This window comes from Mastigoproctus giganteus, chromosome 11 (assembly GCF_048544385.1).
Source record: "Mastigoproctus giganteus isolate SK-2022 chromosome 11, ASM4854438v1, whole genome shotgun sequence".
NCBI lineage: Eukaryota > Metazoa > Arthropoda > Arachnida > Uropygi > Thelyphonidae > Mastigoproctus > Mastigoproctus giganteus.
The window spans coordinates 160,138,597-160,164,733 of NC_143585.1; the positions used below are offsets into that span (position 1 = coordinate 160,138,597).

The following is a 26,137-nucleotide window of genomic DNA, read 5'->3' on the forward strand; positions in this document are numbered from 1 at the left end:
CCCAATGTTGTTTTGTATATTTTTCAATGATACTGTTGAAGGTATACCAGGCTTAATGCCCAAGTTTGTAGATGATACAAAGGTTGGAAGGGTTGTTAATAACAGTAATGACATATGCTGCTGCAACAAGATCTGGAAAAGTTGGGTAGATAAGCTGAGAAGTAGGAACTGAAGTTTAACATTGACAAACGCAAGGTGTATGGGTAGCAGTAACCCCAGAAAAATGTATTAACTGGGTGGTATTACCCTCAGGGTAGTGGAGAATGAAAGAGACCTGGGGATAATAGTGCAGTCGGATATGAAGCTTTTTGAGCAGTGCAGATAGGCTGCCAGAGTAGGTCATGGAGTCTTGTCAATGATATACAGGAATTTTACGAGCAGGGATAAGGAGGCAATTATCCCCTTGTATAAGGCAATAGTCAGGCCACTGACTATTGACTTTAAGTCTGCTTTCGACTGTGTCCATCGGCCTGCCTTATGGAAACTATTAGAGGTCGAACATGTACCTCGAAAAGTCATCACACTCCTCCAAACTGCATACAACGGTTTAACCAGCCAGGTGCGCATCCAGAATGATTTATCTGAGGAATTTACCATCCAAACTGCAGTCCGCCAAGGGGATGTAGCCTACCCGTTGCTTTTCAACATTGTGGTCGACGCTATTATGAGGCAAGCATTCAGAAACAGACAGGGCATACAATATGACAAGGATCACTATGTGACTGACCTGATGTTTGCCGATGATAGTGCTATCTTTGCTGGTAACGACTCTGAAGCCACGGACATCCTCTACGACATTGCCCGCATTGCCCGGCCATATGGTTTGAAGATCCATGCTGATAAGACAAAGGCCCTGACAACAGATGGGTCGCAAGCTACCATCTATCTCGAAGGCGTCCAGATCGAGCAAGTTGTTTGTTTGGTTTTTAGGAGCATTAGCAACTAAGGCCATATTGCTCCGGGATATGCGGTGGTCATTCCTTGACCTTTCCGCATCCGCCGTATTTGGTGGTGAGGGGCTCGAACCCCGGTCTAATCAAGAAGCGTGTGCTGTGCACTGCTGCTCCTTCCCACCTGGGTACGGAGGCGCCTATCGAGCAAGTGCAGGACTTTAAATACCTTGGGCCGCTGGACCAGGAAAAGAAAGTTGCATCCACCATGGAATTCCACAGCAGAATTGGACAGGCGGCCACTGCGTTCGCCTCGCTCAAATGGTGTCTGTGGAAGAGAACCAACATTTCCTCAAAGACTAAAATCCGACTCTTCCGGACTTTGATCATGCCCATTCTCCTTTACGGATAAGAAACATGGATTTGTCTCAAGCTAGATTTAAACAAACTTGAGGTATTCCAAATGCGATGCCTGCGGCAGATTTTGGGCATCTCACTTCGTGACCGCATCACTAACGATACCATCCGCACCAGATGCCAACAGCAACCAACCATTGCCGACCAAATCCAGAAGCGAAGGCTTAGATGGTTTGGCCACGTATGTAGAATGGGCACGAACAGAATACCATCCACACTCCTTTGGAGACAACGACCCACCCAATGGAGCATCTAACGGACTGCGCCTAGGAAAACGTGGGCCAAGCAAGTGGAAAATGACTTGAAGAGCCGACGTCTCGACCTTAACCAGGCCAGGACTGACGCCATGGATCGTAAAGTATGGAAGAACATTACAGAGCAAGTCCGAAACCCTGCGGCACCTACAGCAGCATACTGGTTGCGTGGCCAACCGCCTCCCCCAGCTGCCAGCTAAGGACCAAGAAGAAGTCAGGCCACACCTTCAGTACTGCATACAGGTCTGGAAGCCTTATTTCAGGAAGGATGTAGAGTTGTTAGAATGAGTACAGAGAAGCACAACAAGATTGGTGAAGGGAACAAAGGGGTGCTTTTATGAAGAAAGGCTTAAGTTCTGCAAATTGCAGCTTCTGGAGACTAGGCACCTGCGAGGCGTTCTGATTGAAGTGTATAAGGCCTTGAATGGATTAAGCAGGCTCAATGCTGATGAGATTCTTCCTCTTGCTCAGATTACAAACCTGAGGGGGTATATATTCGAACTGATAAAATACAGTTGTAGAATAGATGTACAGAAGTTTGCCATTAGCCAGCGGGTAGTTCATTGCTGGAACAAAGTTTCATCTGTTGTTGTGGAAGTTGATAGCTTAAATAAATTCAAGGCAGAACTAGAGAAACAAACATTTGGATCGAATGGATCAGTGAAATGGGAAGGGTTTTTTGTTTTTGGCTGATGCTGTATAAGCTTGCTTTCTTGCATCACGTGACTCTATTAATGCTAATTGCAAAGGCTGACACAAGTAATTATAGACCTGTTAGTTTAACTTCTGTTCCAGGTAAATTAATGGAGGCACTGGTTAAAGAAGCACTGCAGGATCATCTAGACAAGAATTCAGTTATAGCTCAGACGCAGCATGGTTTTGTTAAGGGCAGGTCTTGCCTGACCAATTTGATTGGATACTATGATGTAGTCACAAAAGAACTGGATGCAGGGAATAACTTTGATATTATATATTTGGATCTTAGAAAGGCTTTTGATACTGTTGCACATGGAAGACTGCTGCACAAATTGGAGCAGTGTGGCATTGCAGGCAAATTGCTGCTATGGATAAGGGGATGGTTGAGTGGCAGAAGACAGAGAGTGGTAATCAATGGACACTGCTCAACGTGGACTAATGTTATTAGTGGAGTTCCTCAGGGTTCAGTTTTGGGTCCGTTGTTATTTTCGGTGTTTATGAATGATATTGATGATGGGATATCAAGTTTAATGTCCAAGTTTGCAGATGATACAAAGGTTGGCAGGGTTGTTAAGGACACTACTGACGCTATGCTGCTGCAACAGGATCTGGAAAGGTTGAACAGATGGGCTGAGAGGTGGCAAATGAAGTTTAACATTGACAAATGTAAAGTACTACATATGGGAAACAGTAACCCCAGAGCAACGTATCAACTCTGCGGTACTACACTGACAGTGGTGGAGAATGAAAAGGACCTGGGGGTAATTGTGTAGACAGATATGAAGTTCTCTGAGCAGTGCGGACAAGCTGCAAGAGTAGCTCATGGTGTCTTGTCAATGATATACAGGAATTTTTCTAGCAGGGATAAGGAGGTGATTATTCCCTTGTATAAGGCAATGGTTAGGCCACATCTTGAGTACTGTATACAGGTCTGGAGGCCTCATTTCAAGAAGGATGTAGAGCTGCTGGAACGGGTACAGAGAAGGGCAACAAGATTAGTGAATGGAACAAAGGGTTGCTCTTACGAAGAAAGGCTTAAGTTTTGCAAATTACAGAGTCTGGAGACTAGGCACCGGCGAGGTGATCTGATAGAGGTGTATAAGGCTTTGAATGGTTTGAGCATGCTCAATGCCAATGGGATTCTTCATCTTGCTCAGAATAATCACCTCAGAGGGCATAAATTCAAATTGAGGAAGGACGGATGTCGGATAGATGTGCGGAAATTTGCCATTGGCCAGCGGGTGGTTGGTTGGTGGAACCGACTTCCATCATTTGTTGTTGTTGAAGTTGATAGCCTAAACAAATTTAAAGCTCAACTGGACAGGTATTTCGAACGAATGGAGGGGTGAAATGGGAGTGGTGTGTGTGTTTTTTTTTTTTTTTGGCTGATGCTGAATAAGCTTGCTTTCTTGCATCATATGCCTCTACTAATGCTAATGCTAATTATGCAAACCAAAACACAAAGGATTTTCTCTAATAACATAGAAGCTTTTGGCTACTGTATGTAGCTTTTGGCAACTACTTAAGCACTGATATCGGGGAAAAAAATATGGGAATCCTAATTGAGCACAGGAAAATGGTGGTTTTTTATATGTGCGGCTGATCTTGAAGTACGTAAGTACGTGAGGTCGTGGAGGAGGGGAGGGTGGTTTACAGGCATGTGTGAAGGGTGAAGAGGGGAGAGGAAGAAGGTTGAGGTGAGGTAGGTCACTGCCGTCGTAGGTGGCTCCCAAGCTAGGAGAGTCTGAAATAGGGGACGTATGTGGGTGCCGCGGTCCCTGTTGATTGTACTTCCAATCACACAGAAGTATGCTGATTCCAGCTAACGTCAAATGTGTGTTGTGTGTTATCAGTTTTGCGGCAGTTTTTTTTCGGTTTCCACTGCAGCTTCCAATAGATGAATTTCCTTCATTTTGTGTTAGTAGATACAATACATATATTGAAGCAATTCTTTCGGTTACGTTTCTTATGCTAAGAAACAATTGCATAAATTTTCCACCCCTTGTCAGCTATGCCAATTACATTGGTAATTGTGATGGTAATTGATGTAGCTTCAGCATCAATAAAAGCTCTGTGTAAGTTGATTCGTTCTAGCCAGTGGCGCTGTGATGATGCAGGAAATTGAAATAGATGCAGTGATGTGTTCTATAATCAAAGAGTATGCCTGCTAGTTTTTTGTGGGCAAAATTACAAAAATGCATACCTGATCGTACATCAGCATTAGTAAAGGCATATGATGCAAGAAAGCAAGCTTATACAGCATCAGACAAAAAAAATAAAAAATTCTCATTTCACCCATCCACTTGCTCAAAATGTTTGTCTAGGTCTGCCTTGAATCTATTTATGCTATAAACTTCTACAAAGACAGATTAAAGTTTGTTCCAAGAATCAACCACCTGCTGGTTAAAGGCAAACTTCTGCACATCTATCCTACAATTGTCTTTCCTCAATTCGAATTTATGCTCTCTTGGATGATTATTCTGAACAAGGGGAAGAATCCCACAAGCATTGAGCATGCTCAAACCATTCAGGGCTTTATACACCTCAATCAGCTCCCCTCACAGGTACTTAGTCTCCAGACACTGTAATCTGCAAAATTTAAGCCTTTCTTCGTAAGAGCAACCCTTTGTTCCATTCACTAATCTTGTTGCCCTTCTCTGTACTCGTTCCAGCAGCTCTACATCCTTCTTAAAATGAGGCCTCTAGACCTGTATACAGTAATCAAGGTGTGGCCTAACCATTGCCTTATACAAGGGGATAATCACCTCCTTATCCCTGATAGAAAAATTCCTGTATATCCTTGACAAGGCACATGAGCTACTCTTGAAGACCATCTGCACTGCTCAGAAAACTTCATATCTGACTGCACAATTACTCCCAGGTCCTTTTTTAGCTACCACCATCAGTGTAGAACCACACAGTTAATATGTTACTCTGGGGTTACTGCTTCCCATATGCAGTAAACTTCAGTTGCCACCTCTTAGCCATCTGCTCAACTTTACAGTAGCGTGCTGTCATTAACAACCCCGCCAACGTTCATATCGTCTGCAAATTTAGACATTAAGCTTGATATATCCTTACCAATATTATTAATAAATACAGAAAACAAATGGACCCAATACTGAACCCTGGGGGACTCCAATAATAACATTAGTCCACTAAGAGCAGTGTCCATTGATTGCCACTCTCTGTCTTCTGCCACTCAACTATCGCTTTATCCAAAGTAGCAATTTGCTTCCAATGCCACACTGCTCCAATTTGTGCAGCAGTCTTCCATGTGCAACAGTATCAATAGCCTTTCTAAGATCCAAATATATGATATCAAAATTATTCTTTGCATCCAGTTCCTTTGTGACTACATCATATTATCCAGACAAGACTTCCCCTTAACAAACCCATGCTGCATCCCAGCTATAACTGAAGTCTTGTCTAGAGACCTTGCAATGCTTCTTGAACCAGTGACTCCATTAATTTCCCTGGAACAAAAGCTAAACTAACAGGTCTGTAATTACTTGTGTTGCCCTTTGATCCTCTTTTGTTCATTGGGGTCACATTTGCACATCTCCAGAGTCTAAGGAAGCTCTCATAATTATGGCTAAGGGTTTGCTTAGTTCTTTTAGTGCCTCCTTTAATATAACTTGATAGATCCCATCCACCCCAGGTGCCTTTCTTATGTTTATCTTCAACAACTTCTCTTCAATTTTGCTCTCAGTTTTACAATTACAAAATAAGCTCATCAGCAGAGTATAATGAATCACTGGCGTTCTCCTCCCCAAATAACTCATGTGTGAATGTAGATGAAAAACACTAATTTAGTTCATTAGCTGCCTGAGCAGGATCATCAACAGTTGAACCATCTATATCAAATGGACCAATCTAATTCAACCTCTTCTTTCTAGAGTTTACATAAGTAAAGAATTCTTTGCTGTTTTTCTTTGCATCCTTCCCCAAAGATTTCTCACAATCTGCCTTTGCATAAGCATTGCTTCAATTGTTCACCACAAAAAGAAGTGCTGGATTTTCAATAGGCGGTCCGATTTTGAAGGCTCAAGCGGAAAGTTTTTCTAAACAATTTGTTTTTTTTTTTTTTTTTTTTTTTTGGTAGTTGTTTGGCGCATAGGCTTCTGTGGCCATAATGCACCTCCCAACGTTTTTGCAGTTGTTGTTGTTTGGTTTTTAGGAGCATTAGCAGTTAAGGCCATATTGCTCCGGGATATGCGGTGGTCATTCTCTGACCTTTCCGCATCCTCAATATTTGGTGGTGATGGGCTGGAGTCGATCTGCAGATCCAATAACAGCAAATTTATGGATTGACCATGTTTGGGCAGAAATCAGGAAAGGATTTCAATGACGAAGACACTTACAGCAGTTGTGCTACTGCAACAGATCTAGAAAACTTGGGCAGATGGACTGAGAAGTGGCAACTGAAGTTTAACATTGACAAATACAAAGTACTGCATATGGGTAGCAATAACCCAAGAGAAACATACTTACTCTGTGGTACTACACTTAGGGTGGTAGAAAATGAAAAAACCTGGGAGTGCTTGTGCAATCAGATATGAAGTTTTCTGAGAAATGCAGACAGGCTGCCAGATCAGGTCATGGGGTGTTCTCAATGATATAGATGAATTTTGCTAGCAGGGAAAAGGGAATGATTATTCCTTTTTATAAGGCAATGGTGAGGCCGCACATTGTCTGGAGGCCGTATTTTAGGAAGGATATACAATTGCTATAGCGAATACAGAGAAGGGCAACAAGACTGGTGAGGTCACGGGCTCGAACCGCGGTCTAATCAAGATGGGATACTCTTACCAAGAGAGGTTAAGTTCTGCAAATTGCAGCAGCTGGAGACTAGGCATCTACAACTTTATCTGATTGAGGTGTATAAGGCCTTGAATGGGGTTGGGCACACTGAATTCTGATGGGATTCTTCTGCTTGCTCAGATTATGAACTCAAATTGAGGAAAGCCTGTTGCTAATGGCATTAGCAACAGGCCATTTTTTTTTTTTTTTTTTTTTTTTTTTAATGAAAACCCCAAACACGAAAGGTATCAAAACCTATAGTACTTAGTACCATGCATGGGTTGAAGGAGAAGCATGGGGGGGGGGGGGATGCCAGAAACTTTGCTCTAGAGACTAAACATGGGTTTCACCGCTTCAAGCCTCCAATAAGCAAAGTGGTGGATTTCACCGGTTGATGACAGTCATCTACCACCTTATATTGCTCCGGGGATATGCGGTGGTCATTCCCTGACCTTTCCGTATCCTCCGTATTTGGTGGTCACGGGCTCGAACCGCGGTCTAATCAAGAAGCGTGTGCTACGCACTACTGCTCCTTCCCGCCTGGCTAGGGAGATGCCTGTAGAATAGATGTGCAGAAATTTGCTTTTTAGCCAGTGGGTGGTTAATTTCTAGAACAAACTTCCATCTGTCATTGTGGAAGTTAAAAGATAGCTTAAATAAATTCAAGGAGGAACTGGACAAACTTTTAAAGGGAATGGTTGTGTGGAATTGTTTTTTTTTTTTTTTTTTTTTGGCTGATGCTCATAATCTCATATGCTTGCTTTCATGCATCACATGCCTCAATAACTACTACTACAACAATGACGAAACAGGACTTTTTTATAATTTGACACCTAATAATACATTTAAATTTAAAGGGATAAAATGTGTTAGAGGAAAAAAATCAAAGGGTTGCTTGACGGTGCTTGTATGCACAAATATGATCGAAACTGATAAAAAAAACTGTTTGTTATCGGAGAATCGTTAAAACCATGCGTTTAAAAAACATAAAGAAACTTCCTGTGGATTACACTGCAAACAAGAAAGCTTGAATGACTTCGGATATTTGTCGGAAATACGTAGATTGGAATAAGGAGCTATTCAAAAAGAAGAAAATATTTCATTGTTAGTTGATATCTGTCCTGCACATCCCCAGATTCAAAATTTCTTCAATGTTAAACTAGTGTTTCTGCCTACCAATGTGACATCAATTTTACAACCAATGGACATAGGTGCAATCAAGAGTTTGAAAGGATTTTTTAAAAGATTTCTAGTTCTACATCTGATCAGTGAAAGAGAACAGAAACTTACTGGGTCTATATCGATACTGGATGCTATAAATTTATTGAATGATGCTTGTAACAACGCTACTTCGACAACCATATCGAATTGCTTCAAGAAATCGAAATTACAATTGAAATGAAATTTCAATTGTAGATGAAGAAGGTAGAAACAAAGAAACAACTTACTATTATCTGAATGGTTGCTACATAAAAACCTTGTAGGTTTTAATACAGATATCACTGATGAATTTGTATGAGTCGTTGACAACTTATTAAGTAGTGGTTTTCCTACAGAGAATAACATTTAAATACTGTGCTCAAAGACGATGATTGTGATGATAATATGATAGCAATTGAGGAGAGAATCAAAATTAATGCCGACAATCTCACAAGCTCATGGTGCAATGGATACATTAGTCAATTTTTTTGAAGGTACTGAGGCAAGTAATGGGACTTTTAATGCATTGAGTGTTTTAAGGGGAAACTTAAGAAATATCAAAGTGAAATCTTTAAAACAAGCATCAATTTTAAGATTCATAAATAAAGACTAATTGAAATTGTGTTTATTATTAAATAGCGTTGTTTCTAATTACCGAGAAATAAATTGTGTTTAGTATTAAGTGCATGATTTTAAAATTACAGACAAATAAATTGTGTTTAATATTAAGTGTATCATAGTTTATACAAGTATATTAATACAAATAATATGTAGGTATATACTTTTATTTTTTTTTCTCTCTAATATATTTTTATCAAGTTACTGAGAATTTAAAAAAAAAAACAGGAGGTTGGTTTAACTCATCACTGATATAAAGTGTTCAGTGTTTAATGGCCTCAGGGGTTTTCCCATCTCCACTATCACATGACATAGCAAGTAACAGTTATAACGAGGAAATTTTATCGGTCCCTTAATGCTCGTTATAACCAAGTTCAACTGTATATACAAGTAGGAGTTAATAAATTTTGATGTAGGTGCAAGATGGGAGTGAAAAATATACACAAGGTCCCAAAAACTAGAAGGGTGAGGATAGCAGGAATAAGAAGTATTGTAAGTTTGTAAAAAGAAAGAAAGAATGTGAATGTCCTATATGTATGATGAACTAAGAGAATTATAGGCTGAACTGCAAAGCCAATTAGAGGTGAGGGAACTGTAAAGTAAATACATAAAATGGTTAAATAAATAAAAAGTGCGCTAGCAGTCATCAGAAAGGGGTGAGCAAATGTAGTTATAGTTCGAAAAAGGGGTATAGCAAAAATGCAAAATATCTGATGATAGCTAAAGAGTAATATTATATATATATATATACACCCACACACAAGAGCCAAAACATTACGACCACTCTTGTCTCTACGAGTGGATGCATCCCACAGCACCTAAGAGTATATCGCTAACCAGCACAGTGTATAGAGTGACAGCACAGTTAGTACCTGTCAGAGTTTGAATGGGGAATGAATGACTTGTGGCACTCGGAAAGTGGGGATAGCATCTCAGCAACTGCAGGTATTATTGGCTGTTCAAGGGCTGCTGTAGTGAAGGCATGGCAAGAATGGTTCTTGAAGATGGATACAACCACTCAACATGCAGGGATGTGAAGATTGCATGGTTGGATGAAAACAGGTCGGTGGCATTGGCAACGTGGTTTAGGGTATGGTTTCATGGACATCACTGGTTCCCCTTATCCCCAGTGAACACATGCTCACCACCAAATTCTTGTTCGGCATTGTTTTAGACCAAGTTTGCCTGTGTATACTCAAATGGCAGTGGATTCTTTCAACAAGACAATGCCGACCGGGCTAGCCGAGTGGGTAAAGTACCTGCCCGGCAACCCAAAGGTCGCGGGTTCGATTCCCGCCTCGGGCTTGGATCACTGTACTGCAAAAACCTTTGGAGGTGCAATATGGCCACAGAAGCCGATGCGCCAACAACTACCAAATCAAATCAATCAAATCAACAAGACAATACCATGTATCACAAGGTCTAGACTATGCAGGAATAGTTTGAGGATCATGTCCGAGCAAATCATATGCTGAACTGGCAGCCAAATTCCTCCAACACTTGCCAGGCCATGCCAGTGCCTCACTCCATTGTCAAATTCCAGGATATCCAACGAGACCTTGTGTGGTCACATAGAGTTGATACTATTCTGGGTGCAAGCAGTTATCATGGCAAAAGGTGGCCATAATGTTTTGGCTCGTATGTGTGTGTATGTATGTAAATATATATTTTAAAACAATTTTTGGCTATTTTAATTAGAGTTAAATAAATAAGACACAAGAAAATAAAAAAATGGCAAAAAAAAAAAGGAATTACCATAATTTACAATCATTTTGCTTGTTTCTCTGAACAACAATATGCCATTTGGTGAAGATACATCAAACTGTAACCTCTGTGATCGATTTTGCACCAATTCAGCCATCAGCTTTAAAACAGGTGTTGTCACAGATGGATCATGGTACCACAAAGCTATTGCACGATGTAAAATTGGAGTATAAGTTGGATAGCTACATAAATTAAGGTGTAAAAACAAACACATTTTGAAAATTTACTCATTTACAAGTGCTCAGCAATTTTATACAAATGCACGCAACTATGATAAACAAGAAAGATCAATTCTGCACAGCAATGCACAACAGGTCCTTCAAATCCTTTCACAAACCATATTACACAGCATATAATTATATTATTAATAAATTATTAATTATAGAACGTAGGTATAGCTTAGCTTAATTTTTCAGCATAGCATGCTGAAAAATTTTCACCTCAGGGTGAGTGCTGAAAAATCCGCTTAGTTGGTGGAAAATTTTACCACATACACAGTGGTTGTGAGATTCTAATAACTTACGGGGATTATAAATTTAAAAACTAAGTTATGGGCTTTAAAAATTTTTCTAAGAAAGGAAAGTGCACCTTCCATTCTATGGTTGTCTAATTAAAATTCATTAAATGAAGAGAGATGAAAGCTAATAGCCACGCACGAGTGACTTTCGAAATCGTTTTCAGTTAGCTATAGTGGGGAGGGAAGAGCACGCGAGTGTGTTATATACGAGTTGAGTTCCTGAAATACATTTTGCTTAATAAAATGTATTTCTTAATAAGTGCTAAATTCCAAATAGGGGAGAAGTTGGCAGAAATCTTTTTGTTTAATACGTTAAGTGATGTGTGGCGCTTAAACCCCTCAATGACGAAGGCTTCGTTTGATTTTATAGCTGGAATTTAATTTAACTACTGTAATGGCTGAATTGATGAGTGGGTTAAGATTATAAGATTGGATGTATTGTGTTAGTTCTGTACTTGCTACATTAGGGAATTCTATGAATTAGGGAGCATACTATGAAATAACCAGGCTACAGACCGATATGACAATGTACAGGTCGAGAATACATACCAAATGGTTGGAACGATTCCCAGATATTAAGATCACTGAACAGCGATTAGTGGACCAAAGAAGGACCATCGTTATGAAGAACCTAATATCTCCTGCCGTCTTGGAAAATCAAGAAGGATGTGAGAGATCAACTATAAAGAACAAAGAATATGGTCAATATGGAACCAGAGGAGGAAGGGCAAGAAGAAATACAACCCAGGGTAGCTGAAGTGGAAAGAGACGAAGTCATGCTATCCAGAATAGAAGATGAGTGTAAGAAGGCCCTAACAGAATTCGAAGGGATGGACCCCACAAAAACAGACATGATACCTGAGAAGAGGCCAAATAAAATCCTGTGGAGAGTAACAGACCACCTCAAACGGCAAATAATGACACATTACCTTGACAACAATGGTGCAACGCTGGAGGCTATCCACACAGCCATATACTGTGTAACACTTTTTGTTACTTGTGTCGAAGCTGGTTTGTATACATGGAGTAAACTTTTAACAAAATTTTCAGAGTTGTTTTCAGATTTACAAACTTTTTTATTACAACGATTATATCTGTATTTTTGAAGATTTCAAAATGTTATTCCTCAACATTCCAAAAATTGTGAATCATCGGATAACCTTTATCAGATATAGGATATAAGATGTGGCGAGTGTACAACTGACTTTCAGAATAACTGTACCTTCGGGGATTATAGGTGCCATTATTTCAATTTTTAGAACATTTTATTTTTAATATATTTAAAGCAGAAATAATGAGGCTAAATAAGAAATAGAGATTAAGAATGCAATTCTTTTAACTGCACATAAAAATCATAAACATGTTGACGATCCAATGTTATACTCTATCATTAATATACTCCTGCTACACCCCATTCTACTTACTTTATTGTATCAAGTTTAGTCTGCGTGGGTAGCACATTGGTATCGTCACCGTACTCCCCACACCGGGTGGAAAAGGCCAGGGTTTTGATTCCAGTCGATGACGCAAGGAAATTTAATGGGATTTTTCACTCCATGGCTAAGTTAGTTGGTCTCAGGAGTAGATAGCAAGGTTTTTCTACCAGAAAATGGGAGCTTTTGTCCAGCAACACAGGCAAATCGACAGGGAACACCTGCAATTTACAGACACAATACACTGGGTATATGAATTAACTTTCTGGGTGACCCTGTTTGGATTATATCCAGTTTGTCCCTAAGCATTAATGTTGTTCTTCTTTTCTTCTATGAAAGGGGCTTATTAACTTTAGAAGCCATAATTTAACATAAATGCAAAACGGCAGTATAATCTGTGATATCAGTTATGTTTGTTATTTGGTTTTTAGGAGCATTAGCAACTAAGGCCATATTGCTGCGGAGATATGCGGTGGTCATTCCCTGACCTTTCCGCATCCTCCGTATTTGGTGGTCACAGGCTCGAACCCCGGTCTAATCAAGAAGCGTGTGCTAAGCACTGCCGCTCCTGCCCACCTGGCTACGGAGGCGCCTGTGATATCAGTACAGAATTCACTTTTGAAATGGTGATGGAACTTCAAGACATCTGCGCTGTATGTAAACATCTGATCTGAATGTGCCATTAGCTTGAATGTTCAAGCATTCTGGGTGCCATTATTTCGACAGTATGTTGTATTAGTTTTGTTTTCCAACAGAGATTGTAATGAATATCAGAGAACACCCAGGACACACTAAAATATAGCAACTCTCAAAGCTACAAATGTAGCTTATTTTAGTTTTTAAATGTGACCTGATGATATCAACATCTTATGGTATACATTACACTATTTTCATTATGTGCTTAATGAAATTTTCATTTTCAAGTACATTCCTATGCTTTTCTCACAGCTGTGACAACACTGGGAGAAAAATAGTAGCACTTGCAAAAATCTCTCTCTCTCTCTTCCACCACTCCCCCATATTTCTCTCTCTCACTCTCTCTTCTGTAAGCTTATAAACAAAATATCAACCAAATTGCTCATTTTCATTCCCTTACTTCTTCTCATTTTCCACCATTTCTCATCGTTAAGTGACATATATATTTCATTTTCTCACATACTAATTTATCCAGGATTGTCTAATATGTTTCTTCTATAAGTATGCTAACTGGCTCCAGGGGTTATTATAAAGGCAGGAGGTTCAAATGATTTCTAGTTAAAAAAAAAAAAAAAAAAAATGCAGAATTCCATTTAAACAGTAATAGTAGAGGTATGTTATGCAAGGAAGCAAGCTTATGTAGCAACAGATAAAAAAAAAAAAAATAATAATAATAAAATTTCACGCACACATTCCCTCTTAACATTTGTCCAGTTCCTCCTTGAATTCCTTTAAGCTATCAACTTCCACAACAACAGAAGGAAGTTTATTCCAGCAATCAACCACTCGCTGGTTAGAGGAAAATTAATTACCGCACATCTGTTCTATAAATGTCTTTCCTTAATTTGAATTTATGGCCCCTCAGGTTTGTAATCTGAGCAAGAGGAAGAATCCCATCAGCAATGAGCCTGCTCAATCAATTAAAGGCCTTATACACCTCAATCAGATCAGAGTGCATGTGTCTAGTCTCCAGATGCTGCAATTTGCAGAACTTTAGAATTTCTTGGTAAGACCACCCCTTTGTTCCCCTCACCAACCTTGTTGCCCTATATAGCCACACCATCCATTATTTTTTAATCCTACTAAAAGTACTCACAGTGTAAAGAGTGAAAAAAAACAAACCTTCAATAAACATGGCTAACACTCTCCACAATTTATAAATATACAGTCAGTCCTCGTATAACACCTGTTTACACTACACAAATTCGATCATACACGATTTATAAATAGGGAAACAATATCATATATAACACAAACTGAATTTACTTAGCACAATTCGCCTTTGTGTTTACAAGAAATGGCAGTTGAACGCCGAATCACTCCAACTGAATGCAATACGAGAGGAATGAAGAGAAGATTCGGAAAATGGTACAGCTCTAAAACGGTGTTCGCAGGTTGGCCGCTAGTTAGTACACCGGACTGAACCTATTGGTAACTCTCTAAGAGGCTTCGGGATCAGCTAGTGTATAATCTTGCTACCTCTACTCTGCCAGATAGTGACTGGAGGTATTTTTCTTTTTTATATCAGTGAAAGGGAAACACATTTCGCCATAATAACGTAAAACCAACACAATTCCAGCTATCAGTATTATTGCAAATGCAATTAGATTGAGTTTACTACCCATTTATAACAGAAACGCAACTGGAAATTGTTTTTATTGTTTTATGATAGTAACCCCCAGAAATGTGCTTTAGTAAAATGTGAGCTAGTGAGGTGTTAATGGTATCTCTGCTTTATGGTGTTGTTTATTCAGTTGCTACATGTGTACAGCTTTGTTTATGTGTATCAAGCGTGCCTCCTCATTTTGTAATTGTGCTTTATTCCCTAAAAATGAGTAAAATACTTAAAAGGTGTGAAAAGGAAGCATCCTGGTGAAGACACTGCAGATTCAGAGAGAAAAAGAAAAGCAATAGCAATAGACAGAGACGGACTGGGTCAAAAAGTTAACCGAGAAAATACTAGCATTTATGGCCAAATTCACAACGGTCTCCATCATCTTCTGGCCTCTGGCCCAACGGGGTTTCCCCCAGTAGGGCTTATAGCCAGTCCGCAATAGAGAAAAAAAATATGAAACTGTGAAACACTTTGAGCAAAATGAAAAACCATGTGATATTGCCCGTGCCAGAGGCCTAAATGAGGCAACGTCGAGAATTAGAAAGAATGCAGAGAAAATAAAATCAACTTTCATAGCAGGAACAACTCAAAGTGTAACAAAATCCATTAGATCAAGACACAAAGAATTGGAAGAGATGGAATGGCTGTCATCTGTTTGGATAGAAGATCAAATAAAGAATGTTTGCTTACGATAGAAGCAAAAGCATTATCAATATTTTATTACGATTATTTATTGTGTTTGGTAATGTTTTGGTTACAAATGTGTGTTCAATCTTGAGTGATCGGCACCTAACCCTATTTTTCCCATAGGGCCTGTTATTTAGTTCCTAGAAATGAGGGTTGACTGTATAACCTAAACTAAAATTAATATTATAACTCTTACAATCCTTCATGGGAGTGAAAGGCTCTAATCTAAAGAATCCTCAGAATTTATTAAGGATTTCTTGAGTCTCTGAAAGGATTTCTCCTAGGTGGTAGATGACTTTAATCAAGCGGTGAAATACCACCACTTTGCTTATTGGAGGCTTGAAGTGGTGGAACCCATATTTAGTCTCTAGAGCTAAGTTCCGGCCAACCCTTCCCTATCTCTTCCATCATGCAGTATGATTGATGACTTTTGAGGTTATGATGAATGTCTTGGCGAGATCCAATATTCCTTATATTTCAAGGGTACAGCTCTAAAACGGTGTTCGCAGGTTGGCCGCTAGTTAGTACACCGGACTGAACCTATTGGTAACTCTCTAAGAGGCTTCGGGATCAGCTAGTGTATAATCTTGCTACCTCTACTCTGCCAGATAGTGACTGGAGGGAGTCCGAGTAGTGTGTATGCAGAGAGCATTGTCGAGGCCACGTTATGTCAAGGATCTGGGTATATTCTTACCACACGTATGCCATATCCAAAAATTTCATTACTTCATACAGCATGTCCCACTCACTTTTTCTTACTATTGAATACACCATGAATTGTCAAACTAATAGAGCAAGCTTATCTGCGAAAAGATCTAAACCTCCCAAGGACTTCCTAATTAATTTCACAAATATACGTGATCTCAATTCTAATCTCAAAGATGTCCATTTCCACTTGCAGTCTGCCAAACCCCATGTACTTTTTCTGACAGAATCTCAGTTATCGGTTGATTCATCTACTGCTCATCTCAGATGCCCAAATTATTCGCTGTATGATTCCTTTTGCCTCAAAGGTGGTACTTGTGCATATGTCCGTTCTGATATTCCCTGTCAGAGACTTGGCAATTTGGAATCTCCTCTCTTTGATCTTCTCTGGCTTAAAATCTCTCTACCTCATTGTGTCAAATTCATCTGTTGTCTCTACCGTTCTCCCAACTCCACTAATCACTTGGAGCTCTTTGACTTCCTCTCTTTGCAACTTGACTTTCTCCAGTCCAACTTTCCTAACAGTGAAATAATTTTCCTTGGTGATTTTAATGTTCACAACTACAGCTGGCTTCCGTTTTCTAGTCACACCGACCCAGCAGGTCGAGATGCTGAGGCTTTTGCAATTACTAATGACCTAGCACAGATTGTTCATTTACCTACAAGAATACCGGACAATCCTAATCATACAACCAATACGCTTGATCTTTTTCTCACAAACAACCTTTCTAAGTACATGGTCGAAGTGAGAGGGCCTTTAGGCACTTCAGATCACAACTTGGTGATTGTCTCTTGGGAACCTTCACCAATGGAACCTTTACCTCATGGCTATTCCCAACCTCGTGTTGTTTGGCATTACAAGAATGCAAAATGGGATGACCTGCGAGACTTCTTTTCTTCTTTTCCTTGGTCGGATTACTGCTTCAAAACTTCTGATGTCAACGTTTGCTCAGATCGTGTCAGTGAAATTATTCTTACAGGAATGGAATCCTTTATTCCACACTCCACTTTAAAATCTCGTCCTTTATCTAAACCTTGGTTTTCCAATAAATGTGCTAAGGCTGTCCAAGAGAAGAATGTTGCTTATCGTAATTGGCTTGTTTCTAATTCTTCAGTTTCATTTTCTGCCTACACCAAAGCTCGCAACAATTGTAAAGCAGTAAGAGTGGAAAACTTGCTTCTTGCCCTAATGGTAGCCGAGCATTCTGGTCTCTTGCTAAAGCTATTGGCCCCAACTTTTGCCCATCTCTGCTCCCACCTCTGTCCAAACCAGATGGTTCTGTTGTCACTTCAGCCAAGGATAAAGCTGACCTGCTAGCATCCCATTTTTCTTCCAGCTCATGTATTAATGATCTTGGTAAAAAACCTCCCACCATTCCCAACACGCTCCATTCAATGCCTCCTGTGGTCTTCCGTCAAAATGATATCAGAAGGATTTTGATGAATCTTGATACTAAGAAAGCTTCAGGTCCTGATGGTATTTCTCCACTTGTTCTCGAAACCTGTGCTCCTGAACTTACTCCTATTCTTTGCCGCCTTTTTTCACTTTCTTATTCCAAAGATGTTTTTCCTTCTGCTTGGAAAATTGCTCATATCCAGCCAGTTTCTAAAAAGGGTGACAAATCCCTCCCATCCAATTATCGTCCCATTGCAATTACTTCTACTCTTTCTAAAGTAATGGAGAAATCAATTAACCGCCAACTCTTAAACTACTTAGAAACCTTCTGTCTGATCAACGATCGCCAGTATGGATTCCGTCAGTGTCGATCCGCTGGTGATATTCTGGCTTATGTTACCCATTTATGGACTAATTCAATGGAAAGGTTTGGTGAAACCCAAGTAGTTGCTCCTGACATCTCAAAGGCTTTTGATTGTGTTTGGCATAAAGGTCTTCTAAACAAGCTTCCATCTTATGGTTTGCCAACTGTTTTTAGTAATTGGTTATCCAGTTTTCTCTCTGATCGCTCACTGAGGGTGATGGTAGATGCCTCTCTGTCTTCTAACTATTCCACTAATGCCGGTGTCCCCCAAGATTCAGTTCTTTCCCCCACTCTTTTCCTCTTGTATATCAATGACCTTCTTCCATTGACTGGAAATCCTATCCATAGTTTTGCCGATGATAGTACATTGCATTCAACTTTCCATTTTGAGAAACCTTGTCCTGCTCAACCAGCTTCAACTTCTCGAAAATCTGCTACCAATTCCTTAAATGCCGATCTTCAGGTAATTCTCCAGTGGGGCAAAGACAACTTAGTTGGTTTCAACCCTTCTAAAACTCAGTCTTGTCTAATATCTGGCAAAAAGGATTCTTCTGCTCCTATGCTTATCTTTAGTGACATTCCGATTTCTAGGCAAAATGATAAATCTCTTTTAGGGATTACCCTGACTTCTAATCTCTCTTGGCACAAGCACATTACAAATATTGCTTCCTCTGCATCTAAAAAACTTGGTTTTCTCTTTTGCTCTCGGCGTTACTTTTCTTCCAAACAGCTGCTCACTCTGTATAAATCGCAAATCCGCCCTGCCATGGAATATTGTTCCCACATCTGGGGTGGTGCCCCCAAAACCTCTCTCAGGCTTCTTGATTCCATTCAGAAGAGGGCAGTTAGGTTAATTAATGATTCATCTCTAACATAGTCTCCCCACTCGCTTTCTCATAGACGCACTGTTTCTGCTGAATGCCTCTTCTACAGATACTTCCATGGGCACTGTTCTTCTGAATTGGCTTCTATAATTCCCGCTCTCTCTTTCAAAACAGTCCGAACACGTGCCGCCACCAGCCAACATCCATTTACTGTCCAACTTCAAACCCACAGAACCAACTTTTCATCTTCCTCATTTATTCATTCAACTGCCGTTTTCTGGAACAACCTTCCTTCATACGTATTTCATGAAAATTACAATTTACAGAAGTTCAAGTCCAATGTCAACAAATATCTTCTTTCGTCTTCTCAACCTCCAACCCAAGCACGGTACTAAGTACTATAGGTTCTAATACCTCTCGTGTTTGGGGTTCACATAAAAAAAAACAAAAAAAAAAAAAAAAACAGACTTAGGCTTCTCCAAATGAGTGGTAAACTCATTTCAAGGAGGTTCACAAGGAAAAATCATAAAGACCTCTTCAACTGGGGCTGCAGTTACCCAATCTTAAGCAGACCAAGTACGGTTTTATATCACGTACTACAGTTTTTTTTTTAAAATACATAACATGCAAATAAGTCGGTTACAACACCAATACATGCTTACCATATGAATTGGTGGACTATGACAAAAGTATGCAATGCTACAGAATAATCACAAACAATAAATCAACTAATCAGAAGGGTTATTAGATAACTTTATCTAATAACTCTGCATGTTATTTGATAAAGCTTTCGGTCGACTTTCAAACGCACCATCTCAATAATGTGATGCAAAATTCTCTTTTACTACCGTATGTTGAAAGCATGGTAACTTTTTTTATGAAGGACCTGAATTACAAGAACACCAGTTACCCCAAAAAGTAAAGGGGAAAATTAGATTCCAAATGCAATAAACAAACAACACTGTTTAATATACAAGAAACAATATGAAAGTAATGTAATAAAATTTAATTCCCTACAACTATGTCTTTTATATCAATTAATCCTCAATCATTAATAAACACAATTATTTTTACACAAAGTGACCATCATTTTCAATGCATTTCTGCGATCTCCGAGTCAGATGCTGTATTCTAATCCTGTAAAAGTCCTTACTCTGCTCTGGAGAGCTTTGCGAACATTGTGCTTGAGCTGGTCATCGTCTGCAAAATGAGTTCCTTCAGTGGGCTTAGGTGATAGTCAGAAAGTGCATGATCTGGGCCATGAGAGGGATGAGGAATTTGATGGTGCCACTCCATCGACTGTCTCTTTGTTTCAGGGTCACAATGGTGGACCCAGGTTTCATCACCTGTGACTATGCATGAAGGAAAAACCACTCCTTTACTCTCATAATGCTGAAGAAGTTCCATACATATGACTTTCAGGGCTTTTTTCTGCTCATGTGTTGGCATTTTCTGGACCCGTCAGGCACAAACCCTGTTGCAGTCTTGTTCCTTTATGATGGTTACCACAGCAGGTTTCCCTATACCTACTGCATCGCATTTTGTAATGCTGGAGTCCTCTTTGATCAGCGCATTGAACCAGCTTTTTTGTCTGTTGTCAATGATGTTACTGGCCAGCTGCTTTGGGGCTTGTCAACATCACTTTCCCCACTCTTAAAGTGTCTTACACAATGTCTACCTGTACTAGCATTTATGGCATTGTCACCGTAAACATTTTTGAGATGCATATGGATTTTGACAGGTGTCACTTCTTCCTTGGTAAGAAATTCAATCACCACTCTCTGCTTGATACATATATCTCTAACATCCACCATTTTGAACTATCTGTGAGCTGCACTCACATGACTGATCACAGTGCCACTCAGTATTGTGAAAACAGAGACCCCAAGTGACCACTCAGTGACATGTGAAATGATCTATGGTGCCACATTTGAAAGCAAAAAATTAGAAGGCATTACTTTCGTACTGGCCCTTGTAATCACAAAAATCTTTGAGAAAAAAAAAAAAAAAAACCCCGATAATAATTCACAGTTGCTCAACTTAAAATCAACAGAACAGATAATAGACATGCTTCTTACATAGGTAAAGCCTTATATGGATTTCCTCTCTACTCCTGAATGAAAGCCAAAGTGAGAAAAACTGAACTATCATATGAAAACTAAAAAAAAATTAAATGAGGTTGAAAAGTTTATGCTGAACAACAGTATCAAAAATAAGAACTATTAAATATTGTATAATTATTACATTATTTATAAATTATATATTAAAATACTGTAATAAATTATAAATGTATTAAATATAGTTTAATGTTTTAACATACTTCTATCAATATAGCATTAATAGAAGCCCAGTAATATTTAAAAACGATGGGGGACTACAAAAGGATACATCCATTCAAATAGCATCATATAGCTTGTTTTGGTATTGAAAGCAAATGCTAATCCTCTTAGATCCCTTGCAAGTCCAATTAGAGATTTCTGTAAAAATTTAAATATCAAACTACATTAAAATATATAAAAAGAACTAAAGAATTCATGCTCACTAAAGATTAAGAAACTCAATAACTGAAAGGATTTTGCTATTTAATTAAAAAAACAAAATAATGTTTTCCTAAAACTTTTAGATCAAGTCCTAATCCAGCTGAACTCTACCCATAATCATATGGGCCGTGTGTGACCCACTTCCTCAAGTTGCACAGCCCGTAGTCATGAAGGTGGTCTTCAACTGTTATTGTTCATGAGTTTAAAAGCAGCCCCAGAGTCTCACAACAACTTTGAAAATATCCACTTTCAATATTATTTGATTTTTCTTTATTGCTTTCTCATATTTTTTCTATCTTTCTCATAATTTAACAATATTATTATAGCCATACTATTATTATTAGCCGCCTGAGGCTTATGCTGCACCATACAAAAAAAAAAAAAAAAAATCCGGACTTACCCTGAGAGTGAGAGAGAGTCAAAAGTAGAAGGGAATCACCAAGAAAGAGAAGAATGACGATATCCAGCTCAGGACCCTGGGTGTGCCAAGCCCGTACCCACCATCACCAGATGTGAGCCCCTGGGGTTGTTCTTAATATTATGTAATAATTGGTGGATTTTTAATTTTTATATTTAATTATTAAAAATAAAGGCAAATACAAACTACAAACACATAGAAAACAAAAATTAAATTATATTTCAAAAAATTCATAATTAGTGGTAAGGACTGGTGTTGCAGCCTGCTTATTGTGTCAACCCATGCAGCCTTTAGCAGTTTTGCCCTTTGGGATTTACTATTATTTGTAGCATCTTATAGAATTCCGAATCTATGGACAGACAACAATTTAAGTGCCATCTTTTTACATTTGGTTAAATTGGCGTGGTGAAATTCAGGATAAGGTTATGAGTTATATAACACTATTCTTCCATTTCTAATGTCTATTTTGCCTGAACAATGTTTTGACCCTGTAGTTCCTGGATGAGTTCTTCATCTGTGACATTCATTAGGCTCCATCCAGAGAGGACACTTCTGCAGAAGTTTAGAGTTCCGTGAGAAACTCGCTGAAAATTGAAAGCTCAAAGAGACCTTCTCACTGTTTACTGTTTACAGTTTTTCTGCAAAAGTAAATCGCTTGATTGTCTTCAGTGAAAGAGCAGCATTTTCTAGATATTTATGAATGAGAAAAGGCGACATTTTGCTCACTGGCTAATTAGATAAACAATGGTTGGTGCCTAAATACTCACCATCAAAATCGATAGTGAGTGTCAAGGTTTGACTAATTTTTAATCTCTTAGCATGAATAGTTATGATTGGGCTTGTGAGTATGGGAAAGTTTAATTTCAAAGTTTCAAGTGGTGGGAATGTATCGCATCTGTGGTTTGCTCATTTTGGATCTTGGGGTTAACTTTACCGCTTCCATTTCTGGCCTTGCCACACAACAGCAGGAGCAGAGCCACCAAGCAACCAAGCAGCAGTCAAAAGTTAGCAGGGTTAGTTAGCTAAGCGCCAAACAGTTTTTTGAAAGAATCTCACATGCTTTCATCTTGTGAAGAAGATGTCTAATGTTGTACCCTGTAGAATCACCTTCCAACACTGGTAACGAGAGCAAGTGCCAGTATTTTGATCTGAAGACCATTCATTACAAAACATCACCACACTAGGATATAAATTTGATTAGAAATCACTTTGATTACTGCCATCTGTAGCAAATGAATATAGACCCTTCTTCAGCCATTTCTACCAATTCTTTTCCTTATCTGTGTAATTTCAACAATATGGAAGAAGAAAAACGACAATGCTGTTTTTCTTCTTCCACAACCATATTTTTTGCTATTTCACTACTAGGAACCATATTTCTGATCAAATGCTTGCATGATCAACACAACTCTGAGGAAAATGGAAATAAACATTCAGCATATAAAACATAATCTTCACTATGAAATGCAAGATCTATTTTTTTGAAATTTTTTCTATGCACTATATGCTGTTGCTATGCTTATTTGAAATTGTCTGATTAGATTATGTTTCCTGCCACTTAAAATAAAAATCAAATCTACATAGGGTAGACATGGCAAACCCTTTTCCGATTTTATAGTACAAGAAAAATCTTCGTAAGTTCTTAAATTTTACCTTTTATTTCTTTGGCATATTGCTGATAATTATTTTTTTTTTTATTTTTATGAAAAGCCCAAACACGAGAGGTATGAAAACAGTTGAGTGGATGAAAATGGTACTTGTTGATATTAGATTTGAATTTCTGCAAATTGTAATTTTCAGGAAATACATATGAAGGAAGGTTTGTTCAGAAAACGAAAGTTGAATGAATAGATGAGGAAGAAGAAAAGTTGATTCTGTGATTAAAAGGATGTTAACTGGTTGTGGCACTTGTTTGGACTGCTTTAGAAGCAGTCCAAACAAGTGCAAGTGAGAGAGAATTATAGAGATGATATGAAAGTTAGCAGGGTTAATGACACTAATGACAGTAGGCTACTGCAACAGAATCTAGAAAAAGTTGAGCATATGGGCAGAGATTTGATTTGATTTGATTTTATTGGCGCAAAAACGACTACGGTTATACTGCGCCAAGAAAATACGGGCAGAGAAGTGGCAAATGAAGTTCAACACTGACAAACGTAAGAGAACAAAAAGAACCTGGCAATAATTGTGCAGTAAGATATGAGGTTTTCTCAGCAGTGCAGATGGTTTACAAGAATAGCTCATGGTGTCTTGTCAATGATATACAATACAGGAATTTTTCTAGCAGGGATAAGGAGGTGATTGTGCTCTTGCATAAGGCAAAGGTCAGGCCACACCTTGAGTACTGTACACAGGTCTGGAGGCCTCATTTTAAGGATGTAGAGCTGCTGGAACGAGTACAGAGAAGGGCAACAAGATTACTGAATGGAACAAAGGGTTGCTATTACGAAGAAAGGCTTAAGTTTTGCCAATTGCAGTGTCTGGAGACTAAGCCTTGAATGGTTTCAGCATGCTCAATGCTGATGGGATTTTTCCTTTTGCTCAGAATAATCGTCTGAGAGGACATAAATTCAAATTGAGGAAAGACAGTTGTAAGAAAGATGTCCGGAAGTTTGCCTTTAGCCAGTGGGTGGTTGATTGCTGGAACCATCTGTTATTGTAGAAGTTGATAGCCTAAATAGATTCAAGGTAGAACTAGACAAACATTTGGAGTAAGCGGATGGTGAAATGACAAGGGTTTTTTTTTTTTTTTTGGCTGATGCTGCATAAGCTTGCTTTCTTGCATCATATGCTTCTACTAATGATAATACTAATAGAAGCCAATTCAGAAGAACAGTGCTCACGGAAATATCTATAGAAAAAGGTATGCAGCACAAATATAAAATCTCTATGAGACAGTGTGCGGGCAGAGATTCTGTCAGAGAAGAGTCATTAATTAACCGAAGTGCCCTCTTTTGAATGGAATTTAGAAATCTGAGAGAGAGAGTTTTGGGGGAACATCCTCAAAATGTAGGAACAATATTCTGTGGCAGGGTGCATTTGCGATTCGTACACAGTGAACAGCTGTTTGGATGAAAAGTAATGCCACGAACAAATGAGAAAACCATTTTTTTTTTTTTTTTTTTTTTTTTTAAGATGTCAAGAGAGACTACAGGCCAGGGTAATCCTCAATAGAGATATATGATCATGCCTAGAAATCAGTGTCATCACAGATAAGCACAGGAGCAGAAGAATCTTTTTTGCGAGACACAAGACTTAGAAGGGCTTAAATCAAATGAGTTATCTTTGTCCCATTGGAGAATTACCTACAGAGAAGCATTTAAGGAATTGGTAGTGAATATTCGAGAAGATTAAGCTGTTTGTGCAGGGCAAAGTTTCTGAAACTGGAAGGTGAAATGAAATGTGCTATGATCAGGAATGCATTGGATTTCTGGTCAATGGAAGAAGGTCTTTAATATACAACAGGAAAAGAGTGGTAGAAAGAATTGAATCTTGGGGAACACCAGCATTAGTGGAGAATTTAGAAGACAGAGAGTCACATACCATCACCTACAGTGAGCAGTCAAAGAGAAAACTCGATACCCAATTAAAAAACACAGTTGGCAACTATACAATGGAAGTGTATTAAGAAGACCTTTATGCCAAACACGATCAAATGCCTCTGAAATGTCAAGAGAAACTGCTTGAGTTCCACCAAACTTTTCCACTGAATTTGTCTGCAGATGGGTAACATGAGCCATAATATCACCAGTGGATCAACACTGACACAATCACAATCACATACTAGTGATTGTGATTGTGTCTGTCTGATCAACAATGATCAGACAGAAAGTTTCTAGATAATATACAAATTGGTGGTTAATTGATTTCTCCACTATGTTAGAAACAGCAGAAGTAAGTGAAATGGGAAGATAACTGTGGAAGGTATTTGCTTCCCTCATTAGGAGCCAGCTGGATATGAGCAAATTTCGAAGCAGAAAACACCCTTGGAATAAGAAAGTGAAATAAGGTGACCCAGAACATCAGTAAGTTAAGGAGCACAGGTTTTCAGAACAAATGGAGAAATGCCATAGGACCTGGGTTAGCATCAGGATTGTTCAAAATCCTTCTGATAAAAGATCATTATATGAATTGAACTGGGAATGGTAGGAAGTGGTTTATCAAGATCATCAATACATGAGATGGAAGAAAAGGATGCTAGCAGGTCACCTTTATCATTGGTTGAAGTGACAATAGAACCATCTGGTTGCAACAGAACTGGGAATAGAGATGGGCAAAAGTTGTGGCCAATGGTTTTGGC

General features: G+C 38.9%; 1 protein-coding gene across 1 annotated transcript in view; it reads right to left on the minus strand.

Annotated features, from left to right (window-relative positions):
• Ranbp16 (Ran-binding protein 16) overlaps positions 1 to 26,137 on the minus strand; it is a 902,587-nt gene that overhangs the window by 232,958 nt on the left and 643,492 nt on the right. The window contains exons 18-19 of the mRNA XM_090384993.1: positions 21,268 to 21,356; positions 10,634 to 10,824 (exon numbers count right to left, since the gene is read on the minus strand). Coding sequence (XP_090241119.1) covers positions 10,634 to 10,824; positions 21,268 to 21,356 — 280 coding nt within the window. The remainder of the gene's footprint in view (positions 1 to 10,633; positions 10,825 to 21,267; positions 21,357 to 26,137) is intronic.